General features: G+C 39.7%; 1 protein-coding gene across 2 annotated transcripts; it reads left to right on the forward strand.

Annotated features, from left to right (window-relative positions):
* The first annotated feature begins 1,681 nt into the window (after window positions 1-1,681).
* On the forward strand, window positions 1,682-11,431 carry LOC117504844. 2 transcript variants are annotated; one of them, XM_034164395.1, is made up of 5 exons: window positions 1,682-1,740; window positions 5,672-5,852; window positions 7,659-7,849; window positions 7,964-8,436; window positions 10,459-11,431. In XM_034164395.1, the coding sequence occupies exons 3-5, from the start codon at window positions 7,790-7,792 to the stop codon at window positions 10,658-10,660; spliced, it is 735 nt and encodes a 244-aa protein (XP_034020286.1). In that variant the 5' UTR covers window positions 1,682-1,740; window positions 5,672-5,852; window positions 7,659-7,789; the 3' UTR covers window positions 10,661-11,431. The 2 variants fall into 2 exon arrangements, with proteins under 2 accessions (XP_034020286.1, XP_034020287.1); XM_034164396.1 differs by lacking the exons at window positions 1,682-1,740; window positions 5,672-5,852 and adding an exon at window positions 5,918-6,125.
* Window positions 11,432-12,455: the final 1,024 nt, after the last annotated feature.

Raw genomic sequence — 12,455 nt, forward strand, 5'->3', positions numbered from 1 at the left:
TGATCATAAAGATTTTATATGCTTATAATTTAGATTATTTATGACTGAATGTTCAAGAGTTATGGGTTAAAAACAGAAAAGGTGACAAAGGTAAACACAGGAGTCAAAAGTTACAGTTGCTCCAGATTTGTTAAAAAATGATGCAAATTATTTTAATCAGTCATATAATGTGGTATATGCTTCAATATGTTTGGAGGTTGTTTTTTTTTTCAATGTTGACCCCTGTGTAATCCTTGGGTTGACCTCTACGTGGCTCCAGCTGCCACCCTGGGACGGCTGCATGTTACTGAACCACAAGGCAAAATGTCACATCGGACATAAATGAAATAGTATTGACACTGAAAAAAATCTTGGCTTTTATGAAAGTCTTTATTGAAGGTTTAATGTTTTCAGTTGTGTAAAATTTTTAAAAATGAATTTTTGTCATCAGCAAGCTTTTCTGAAGCTGCTTAACCAGGACAATATTATATGTAAAGAAATTATATCTATGAAATAATTATGAATGTTTTATATTTGCACTATGACAGTGTTCACATTAGGTCAAATTTCTTTTCTTCACACTGTTGAGACAAAATTCTGCTGTTTTGTTCGGAGTGTGAACATGCTAATTCTGGGTTTGGGGTCACATACAGATAGAAAATGTCCAGATTTGAATCTGCTGTCTGGGCTGTTCGAGAATGGACAGACGGATGAACTCTCAGGTCTGCAGCGACCTCATAGGCTTTTATTTTGAAATATAGGCTCTTATTGTGAAAGTGTGACAGTCTTGTTTAAAAAAAATTACTGATTTCTCAAAGAATATTGTTCCAATCACATTGCTGTTTTCACGACTTGAATTCTCATGAACAAAAAAAATACATATGTCAAAGGACGGAAGTCTGCTCTTTCTGGATTTCAACTGATATTCCGGATACACAAACACACAGAGGCCACTTCTCTTTTATATGAACGTCGACAACCTGTCCATAATCTAATCCAGTAGGTGGCGGTCGTGTACAAAAAGATGGTTTGCCAACCGCCATTAAACGCAAAGAAGAAGTCACTATGTCCAGAGGAAACAATTGTACGCTGAGACGTGCTGGTCAAGCCAGTTTCACTCTGAAAGAACTCCTTAACTTGAGCAGTTGGAGCAAAATGGAAAAAGTGCTGGCATATCTGCGGACTATTCCGCAGAATCTGATCCACGTGTGTGTGTGTGTGTGTGTGTGTGTGTGTGTGTGTGTGTGTGTGTGTGTGTGTGTGTGTGTGTGTGTGTGTGTGTGTGTGTGTGTGTGTGTGTGTGTGTGTGTGTGTGTGTGGTGGGGGGGGGGGTTCTTTTTTTTTAAAAGTGAACAACAGATGGCAGCACTGTCTTGGTTGGGTCTAGTATGCTGAGTAAGAGAAGAAGAAGAAGAATTGTTTCCTGTTGTAGTCTGACGCTGGAGACGCTGGAAACTCTTCTCTGAACAGCTCAAACTTCACTCTGTGATCCTCGAATATGTTTTTTGAAGAGCTCCAGAAGCACAAAGGTCGACAGTAAACCGGAAGAAGAAGAAAAGGTGAAGTTTGCGCGAAAAGGTGGAAGAGCTGAGAAGGTTGTTTAAACAGCGGCTAACTGCTGCTAATGCTGAGATATTTGAGTTGGTAGAAACAAACAGATCGCAGAGCAGCAAGAAGAAACGAGTGGATTTAAAGAAGAGAAGAAACTAGTCAACGTGCTGGAAGCTGTTTTCAAGCCTGAAGTTCTCTGATCCAGAGCAGGTTTGTCCACTAAACTTTATTTCAGACCAACTCCACCACATCCAAATGATAACTGTTAGTTTGTGTTGGAGTTCTGATTATAGACTGAACACCAAATATCAGCAAAAATAAATAAGACAAACTAATGATAAATGAAGCAGAGTTCAGCTTGGTGATGGACTGATGAAGCCAATAAATCGATACTATTGATTACAGTTTTTCCTCATTTTATACACACAAAAATGGAACTATGCACAAAATTCATAAAATCTAAAGCTCATGAATCAACTGCTGAACTCTGAGCACATCATGGTTTCACTCTAATTAACAGACATCATTTATCCTGAGGAAACTGCTGATTTTCCAACTGCACAAATAAACAGATACAAGTTGACAGGAGACTGAATAAGAAAAATAGCCATAATAGCGTAAGTTCTTTCAGTTTATGGACATTAATATCTATCTATCTAATCTAATCTATCATCACATGGTTGCAGCAGGTACGTAAGGAAAACGTGCATGTCAGGTGATCTCTGTGATCAGGGTTGGTGTCTCCTGCTTTCAGTGATGCCGGTATTTGGTTAGACTCTTTCTCTGATTGTTCTGTCTGAGTTATTTTCATTAGTTACTTCATCCAAACCATCAACATGTCTATTAGACCCCATTCCTACCAGGCTGCTCAAGGAAGCCCTACCATTCTTTAATGCTTCGATCTTAAATATGATCAATCTATCTTTATTAGTTGGCTATGTACCATAGGCTTTTAAGGTGGCAGTAATTAAACCATTACATAAAAAGCCATCACTTGACCCAGCTATCTTAGCTAATTATAGGCCAATCTCCAACCTTCCTTTTCTCTCAAAAATTCTTGAAAGGGTAGTTGTAAAACAGCTAACTGATCATCTGCAGAGGAATGGTCTATTTGAAGAGTTTCAGTCAGGTTTTAGAATTCATCATAGTACAGAAACAGCATTAGTGAAGGTTACAAATGATCTTCTTATGGCCTCAGACAGTGGACTCATCTCTGTGCTTGTTCTGTTAGACCTCAGTGCTGCTTTTGATATTGTTGACCATAAAAGTTTATTACAGAGATTAGAGCATGCCATAGGTATTAAAGGCACTGCGCTGCGGTGGTTTGAATCATATTTATCTAATAGATTACAATTTGTTCATGTAAACGGGGATCTTCTTCACAGACTAAGGTTAATTATGGAGTTCCACAAGGTTCTGTGCTAGGACCAATTTTATTCACTTTATACATGCTTCCCTTAGGTAGTAGTATTAGACGGCATTGCTTAAATTTTCATTGTTACGCAGATGATACCCAGCTTTATCTATCCATGAAGCCAGAGGACACACACCAATTAGCTAAACTGCAGGATTGTCTTACAGACATAAAGACATGGATGACCTCTAATTTCCTGCTTTTAAACTCAGATAAAACTGAAGTTATTGTACTTGGCCCCACAAATCTTAGAAACATGGTGTCTAACCAGATCCTTACTCTGGATGGCATTACCCTGACCTCTAGTAATACTGTGAGAAATCCTGGAGTCATTTTTGATCAGGATATGTCATTCAAAGCGCATATTAAACAAATATGTAGGACTGCTTTTTTGCATTTACGCAATATCTCTAAAATTAGAAAGGTCTCGTCTCAGAGTGATGCTGAAAAACTAATTCATGCATTTATTTCCTCTAGGCTGGACTATTGTAATTCATTATTATCAGGTTGTCCTAAAAGTTCCCTGAAAAGCCTTCAGTTAATTCAAAATGCTGCAGCTAGAGTACTAACGGGGACTAGAAGGAGAGAGCATATCTCACCCATATTGGCCTCTCTTCATTGGCTTCCTGTTAATTCTAGAATAGAATTTAAAATTCTTCTTCTTACTTATAAGGTTTTGAATAATCAGATCCCATCTTATCTTAGGGACCTCATAGTACCATATCACCCCAATAGAGTGCTTCGCTCTCAGACTGCAGGCTTACTTGTAGTTCCTAGGGTTTGTAAGAGTAGAATGGGAGGCAGAGCCTTCAGCTTTCAGGCTCCTCTCCTGTGGAACCAGCTCCCAATTCAGATCAGGGAGACAGACACCCTCTCTACTTTTAAGATTAGGCTTAAAACTTACCTTTTTGCTAAAGCTTATAGTTAGGGCTGGATCAGGTGACCCTGAACCATCCCTTAGTTATGCTGCTATAGACTTAGACTGCTGGGGGGTTCCCATGATGCACTGAGTGTTTCTTTCTCTTTTTGCTCTGTATGCCCCACTCTGCATTTAATCATTAGTGATTGATCTCTGCTCCCCTCCACAGCATGTCTTTTTCCTGGTTCTCTCCCTCAGCCCCAACCAGTCCCAGCAGAAGACTGCCCCTCCCTGAGCCTGGTTCTGCTGGAGGTTTCTTCCTGTTAAAAGGGAGTTTTTCCTTCCCACTGTCGCCAAGTGCTTGCTCACAGGGGGTCGTTTTGGTTTTTCCGTAATTATTGTATGGCCTTGCCTTACAATATAAAGCGCCTTGGGGCAACTGTTTGTTGTGATTTGGCGCTATATAAATAAAATTGATTGATTGATTGATTGACTGTTCTGTGGAATGATCTCCCTGCATCAATAAAACAGTCAGATTCTGTGGAGACTTTCAAGTCCAGATTTAAGACGCACTTATTTTCCCTTTCATATGGCTAGCATACTGGTACATTTTTGTTTTACGCTTTTTACTCTTTTAATTCATTTATTAGTAATTGGAGTGTGCTGCAGCCTCAACTTTACCTAAATTCTGGGTCTTTTAGTGAAGTTTAGGGCTAGTGGCCGGTGATCACCTTAGTATTTCTCTGTTTTTCTTGTTGTTTAATGCTGGCAAATTATACTGTATTTTTTGTCTTTCTGATGCCTGATTCTGTTTTTTCTCTGTTTAAGGTGCAGCTCCATCCAGAGATGGGAGTTGTATTCGTGTTGGCGATCCTCCTGTCCTGTGCGCCAATAGCATTTCTTGTATATTCGTCCGTGAATTGTTCTGTAATTTATGTCTGTATCATGGCCCAAGCAGAGGGTCACCCCTTTGGGTCTGGTCTGCTTGAGGTTTCTTCCTCAGAGGGAGTTTTTCCTTACCACTGTTGCTCTGGGGGTTGGTAAGGTTAGACCTTACCTAGTGTGAAGCACTTTGAGGCAACTCTGTTGTGATTTGGCGCTTTATAAATGAAAATAAATAGAAATTGAAGTTGCTCCAATTTTGGTAAAAAGTGATGCAAATTACTAGTTGAGTTAACACAGTTTTAAAAAGGAACAGTTTGGACCGTGTATCATCCTTACTTATCACGTTACGGGGTAACATATGCCACATGTCATAGAATCCAATAGACATAGACCTTGTTTGACCTTTACTTTGGAGACCAAACATTGTCAAATCTATTACATTTATTAATCCTATTGGCTTAACCAATAATTTGCATCACTTTTTACCAAAATTGGAGCAACTTTAACTTTTGACCCCTGTACAAAATTAAACTGACCTTTGTCACCATTCTTACTGTTTTTATCCTGTAACTCCATAGAATTCAGTCACAGATTGTCCATACTATACCTTTTTGGAATCTTTATGATCAGGCAAATAATGTGGAATATTTTTCAATATGATTGGAGCATCTTTTAATTTTGAGTGTAATTTTGTGTAATTCTTCAATTGACCTCTACCTGACCACCGATTGAAACATCAAGTGGCCAATCGTTTTTTTCAAAAGAGGAGTGTCTAGGGAGTATTTCTGCTGAATATGATGCTTTTATCACCATTTGCATGATTGTTTCAGTTATCTGCTGCACTAATCTGTCCCAGCACAGAGACATTTCGGTGTTGTCTCACACTTGTGATTGGGCAGCAGAGCAGCAGCGATGATTAATTCAGCTTGTTTTTAGTCTTTCCTGCACTTGGTGGTTGACTCTTTCTTTTGTGTGTTTTTAAGTCTTTCTACAAACATGCTGGAGTCCAGCCGCTGAGGGACACGTTGAAACTACAGCTAACACCTGCTGATGAAGGAATGAACACAGACCAGGAAGAAGAAATGAGTCATTTAAAAGAAGAGAACAAAAGAGGCAAAGGGCTGGATGCTGTTTTTAATCCTCCAAATCTCTCCTACAGAACAGGTTTGTTCACTCAGCTTTGTTTGTGTTATTCGTACTTTATAACATGTTGTAACTGTGAAATATTTTCCTCATCAGGTATTCCTCCAGTGATTCTGTCACTGTTTACACAACAGGATGAGGAGGATTTTGATGAAAGATACATATAAAATTTCTCCATATTCTGTATAATCTCTGGATAATTTATTCTTGAAGGAAAGTGACATCACCACCCTCAAGGTGTCGACTCCCTTTGTCCAAGATCAGCGGAGACTTTGAATTTAGAAATGAACAAAGGTAACTGAAAGGATTGTTGTGGTAGTGATTTGTGTATTCTGACATGTAGAGGTTTGGTTTATTTTGATCCAACACTTGGCACTAAAAGGTCGACATCAGTAACCTGTTGTACACGAGTAAGAGCAGCTGTTGTTATGAGCAGACCAAGAATAATTATCTTTGGCCCCAGAATTTATTCATCACTGCAATATTAATTCAAATCAACATGATTTCAATTAATAAAATCCATTATTTTCTACAGCTCCCATCAACAACGAAAAACTGGACTTTTTAGTAATATAATCTATATTATAACTGCCAAGTGGCCTCTGTGTGCGCGCACGTGTGCGTTTGTGTCTATGGCTTCAGTCATGCAAAAACCGGGGAGAGATGACATTTGCCACTTGGTATGTTTATGTATTTTGGATCAAGAATGAACGCTGTGAAAATGGAAAGTTGATAAGACTAATATTTTTGGAGAAGTTATGGATATTAGCTAACAACACTGAACAATGAATGGTGCCAACTACATTATGGACTCTCACACCATTCCTGCAGGGGGCAGTAAGTCATCTTTAACTGAAAAACACTTATTTTCACTGTGGTCCGTTTAAAAATCAAATGAAAAAATAGAAGTAGTAGTAATAATAATAATAACAATGATAATAATAGTGTGTATATGATAACAGAAACCTAAACAATTTATGAATACATTCAGAAATACTTTTTTTTTTTGTTAGCTATTTAAGGGTTTATTTATTAAAGCTGGGTATTTTAAATGTTAATTGATGTTTTAGAGGGATACTTGCACCATGGGGTAAGTGCAATATGGGACAATGACAATGTGGGTTTTCTTCATGGATGCCGACAGGTTTAGGGTGACAAAATGTCCTGTTTTCCCAGGGATTGTCCTGTCCGTCCTGGGTTGTCTTTTAGAAAGTGATAGCAATGTTCTGGTTTTCATTGTTTTGCATTGGGCCATTAAGTTGACTTGAGCACTTGAGTATCATTTGAGTATCCCATTGCTGGGCTGAGTGTTCTGGTTTTTGCTAATCAAAATATGGTCATCCTGGAGAGCTTGTCTACTTTTTCCAAGAAAATGTTTGGAGCCTGCTCTGTTTGCTCATTGTGGCTGTTGCAGCTGCTTCCAGTGGCATCTTTGGAGTCTAATGTTGTCACATACTGTGCAACAATAGATGGTAGTTAAGTCGTAAGGCGTGTGCTTTAACATCCAATCACTGCAGGTTTGAGACCCAACATAGCTTTTTTTTCCCCGCCCAAATAGCGCCATAATTTAGTTGCCCTTTAAGTAGACACATTTTTTGTTATTTATTATTATTGTAAGAGTTGGACATAATTGTAAGAGTGGGATGGAGCATAAGTGGGAGGAGCATGCCCAGAGAAGGGGTGGACGTCATCAGGAGGTGTCGTGTGTTAGTTCATGTGTGGCAGAATTAAATAAATGGAGTTGTGTTCCTCTTCAAAAAAAAAAAAAAATTTTTTTTACTTAAAATATGTTAACATGCCAAATTGTGTACTTTTCTCTACTTGCAGCTGAACCTGTCGGCCACCGTGTTTAAGAGCGTCCGTGACACAAACACTCGACTCATCAAGAAGGCCAAAGGGAAGTCGGGGAAGGAGATAATGATGATGATGAAATCTGGACAAACCGGCAATGGTTCATCATGGCATCCCTGAAATTCATGGATAAGGTGGTTCATCATCAGCAGAAACCAGTCAGAAGTGTAAGTACTAACATTACTTTAATTTCCTAAACTTATTACATTAATTAATAACTTTTTTTTTTAACTTCCAATAAACCTTACGTTTGTTTCTGATTTTTTTTTTTTTGTCTGCAGGTGGAGGCTGTTATCCTTGAGCACTCGAGTATCTTGGATGCTGCTGAAGCTGCTGCTGCACAGGAGGCCGTGGACGTAGACTCTGAAGGCGAACTGAGGACTTCCACTTCAGCTGGTCCAAGAAGGCGAAGTATCAAAGAAGGTGAGATGGACCGAATGTTACTGCTAATGCAGGAACGAGCGGAGGAGAGTCGGGCCCGCATGGAAGAACTGCAAAAGTGTAAAGAGCAGCACCCCAGCACAGCTAGGAACGCCTTCACAGCCTATGTCCGGGACTCCTTAAACACCATGTCGGAATGGAGCTACAGAAAAGCAAAGGAGGAAATCTGCCGGGTGTTGACAAAATATGAAAATGGGGCTGAAGAGGATCGGGTCAAGCAACAACAGAAGTTCCAACAGCAACCACCTCACCACCACACAAAGCCACGACACACTGTCCTGCCTGTCCGAGGACCGCAGCCGCTCCTGTCCTGGTAAACACAACTTAGAATCATTTTCAGTCGCATTAAAAAATATGTATTTTTCAGTCCTATTACACATAAGTTACAATAATTTTTATATGTTGTTCAATAAAGACAGAAGAAAATTTAAAGATTGTTGATAACAGTTTTATTATTTAGAACTTAATAAATTTTCATGTCTTCTAACAAATCAGTTTGCCAAATGAACAAATTTAAACATGACAGTTCCAACTTACAATGTGCATATAATTATACATAATGTTCAAATGTGGCACATTTCTCTCTGCCATGGCACTGCACCCGCCTCGGAATTGCACCAATACTTCAGTAAGTTCCTTTGGATCTTGCCGGGGTTATTTGCAGTATTGTGCCCTCTATGGATTTTTATATCCTGCAGATCGTTCCCTTGCCTCCACGCTCCAGGCACCAACTGCCAAGTGGGGATATCTTCAAGATCAATGATGTTATTCTGGGGCATCTATTCCGCATAAGATTATGGAGCACCATACAGTTTTGGACAATGATTCGCACAGTCCTCGGACTGTGGTGCTTTGTCATCAGGAGATCCTGGAACCAATTTGCTGGAATTCCAAGTGCATTATCTACCCTCTTCTTGCATGTGACAGTCTGTAATTGAAGCTCTGTTCTTCGTCTGTGAGGTGGCGATGAGCGTATGGTTTCGTCAGAGTAGGACACAAAGCAAAGGCATCATCTCCAACCCAGGAAAATGATACGGCTTCTGTGTCATGTGGGAGTGGCCGTGGGTCAGGAAGGCCTATTGTGCCGTCTTCAAGGCGGGCCTTCATTTCAGATTTGTTATAAATTTGGGCATCATTTAATGATCCTTTACCTAAAATAGAAATTGAGATTAAAGAACTAGAACAAATAAAAATTAATAAATGACTATATTTAATTAAAATTTTAAATTGATTTTTATCTCTACCTACCACCGATGTCTGCCAAGATGAACTTGGAGTCTGAATCAACCAAGGCAAGGAGAACAACACTAAAGAATCTTTTATAATTGCGGTACATGCTTCCTGTACCAGGAGGACACAAGCAGTATGCTTGTCCTCAAGGGCACCACAACAGATTGGAAATTGCCATTTCCTGAAGAAGCCCTCGGCAATAGCCAGCCACTGTAGAGGTGAAGTTGGAGGTGTCAAACATTTGTCCATGAGCTCTTCACAGGTGGCTTTACACACTTCTCGGACAGCAACAGAGATTGTGTTGTGAGGAATGCGCCCTTCATACTTCATACTGCGGTACTTGGTTCCGGAAGCCAAATGACAGAGTCAGTGCCAGCTTCAGGCCTGGATCCAGAGCCGCTCGGTACCACGTCTCCTGCTTTGTGATGCGTGGACCAACCTTCTCCGTTGCTGCCCCTTTGCCATTGGTACATGTTGACAATGAATTCATCATTGTCAACTTTGGCCTGAAGAACAGCCATCTCTCACTCATTTATAAGGTGGGCTGGCTGATCATCACCGTCCATGGCACTAGTCATGGGGAACTGTCCGTGTCAGACGAAGGCTACGCGCGCCTGCAGGTCAGCCACAAATGTTTGAAATGTGTGTACATAGTTGAAAAAACGTTCTTAACGCTATTGTTAACAAACAATAAGAAATTGACATTAAACGACAGCAAAACGAAATACGGTTGTCAGCTGCATTTGTTCAAATATTTTGACAGTTTAAAGATTCTGACAAAGTGCCAGCTGCAGGAACAAAACTGAGCGAAGGTTAAACGATGCCAACGAAAGTCCGGATTTGGGACTTTTGTTTGGGCTTTGTTGTCCTTCCTTATTGCTGTGTGACTGGAACTTTAGGAAAACTTTCATGTCTGGTGATCTCTGTGATCAGGGTTGGTGTCTCCTGCTTTAGGACATCTGTCCCAGCACAGGGACATTTCAGTGTTGTCTCACACTTGTGATTGGTCAGCCTGGGCAGCAGAGCAGCAGCAGATGATTAAATCGGCCTGTTTTTAGTCTTTCCTCCACTTGGTCATTGACTCTTTCTTTTGTGTGTTTTAAAGTCTTTCTACAAACATGTCTGAAGTCCAGCAGGTGGGGGACACGTTGAAACTGCAGCTAACACCTGCTGATGAAGGAATGATCACAGACCAGGAAGAAGAAATGTGTCATTTAAAAGAAGAGAACAAAAGAGGTAAAGGGCTGGATGCTGTTTTTAATCAGGTTTGTTCACTCAGCTTTGTTTGTGTTACTGATACTTTATAACATGTTGTAACAGTCAAATATTTTCCTTCTCTGGTATTCCTCCAGAGATTCTGTCAATACTTGCACAACAGGATGAGGAGGATTTTGATGAAAGATGCATGTAAAATTTCTCCATAGTTTGTAAAATCTCTGGTTAATTTCTTACTGAAGGAAAGTGACGTCACCACCTTCAATGTTTCGTCTTCCTTTGTCCAAGATCAGCAGGGACTTTGAATTTAGAAATGAACAAAGGTAACTGAAAGGATTCTGGTGGTAGTGATTTGTGTATTTTGACATGTAGAGGTTTGGTTTATTTTGATCCAACATTTGGCACTAAAAGGTGAACATCAGTAACCTGTTGTACACGAGTAAGAGCAGCTCTGGTTATGAGCAGACCAAGAATAATCTTTACACCCAGAATTTAATCATCACTGCAATATTAATTCAAATCAACATGACTTCAATGAATAAAATCCATTATTTTCTACAGTGTCCATGAACAACATAAACAAGGGAACTTTTCCTTGGTAACTTGGTACCATTAATAACCAGCTTTACTACCAGACGTGACATGTTGACCTGAATAGTGTAAATGTGGAAGTGTGCAGAAATGTGGGTTTGAAAAAGACAAAGAGAGGTTGTGATGGAAGTCTGGTCCCAGAAACAGTCTTTGTAAACAGAACTATCTTTGGTTTTGTGACATCAGGTCACCGGCCGATGAAGCCAACAGGACCACATCATCTGCAAAAAGCAGTGATGAGACCCTGAGCCCACCAAACTGGAAACCCTCCTCCCCCGACTACGCCTCAATATCCTGTCCATGAATATCACAAACAGGATTGGTGACAAGGCGCAGCCCTGGTGGAGGCCAAACCCCCACCGGAAACGAGTCAGACTTATTGCTGAGCACCCGAACACAGCTCTCGCTTTGTAAGTACAGAGATTGGATGGTCCTGAGTAGGGATGGGTATCGAGAACCAGTTCCTTTCGGGTATCGTTAAGAAATGATTCGATCCACCGACATCAATACGCTTTGTGCTTAACGATTCTGTTATCGGTCCTTCAGAGTGGCCGTTGTTTTTGGGGGTGTTTGTCAGGAAAATGATCATTTCTCTACATTGATTACAGACCCTGCAGCGGGTCCGCAGATTGAAGCAATGCTTCGATCTATTGCTTCGTTTATTCTCTTTCTTTCACTTAATTTTCCCCTGCTAAAACCCTAAAGAGCATACGTCTGTGAGTATTATTTACCTTTTCTATGTTAAACTGACCTGTTATGATCTTCTGAAACAGTTGATAGATGTATGATATTACTTAAAAACGGGAGTGATGCTAACGCGTTAGCATGTCTATGGCATTTTCAATGTTAAAACTTAGCATTAAGCATTTGTAGCTGTCAGCACGTTCGGGTGCATTTGTTTTCAAATTGTAATATTTCTTAAATTTATTTTTGTTTCTATATTAATAATCTAATGATTATTATATACAATTTTAGAGAGAGAAACAAAAAGAACCTGAATAGAAACACAATAGAAAATATATAATAGCAACTAACAGTGAACATGAATAAATAAATACATACAGAAATAAATGTTTCCTGTGAACACCTAGTGACTCTTACACCTTCACTTCATCCCTGTCTTATTTAAGTTTAATGACAGTTTGTTTCAGTCAAACCATATTTTCAATGTGTTAATTTCTTCAGTGATTTCCTCCAGAACTTTCTGCCAAACTAGAAAACTGCTGTAAGAGCAGAATACTACTGGAATGAATCTGAATAAGGAAGTTTTGTTTTTTCTCACTAAATGGATGCTGC

This window comes from Thalassophryne amazonica, chromosome 23 (genome assembly GCF_902500255.1).
Source record: "Thalassophryne amazonica chromosome 23, fThaAma1.1, whole genome shotgun sequence".
Lineage (NCBI taxonomy): Eukaryota > Metazoa > Chordata > Actinopteri > Batrachoidiformes > Batrachoididae > Thalassophryne > Thalassophryne amazonica.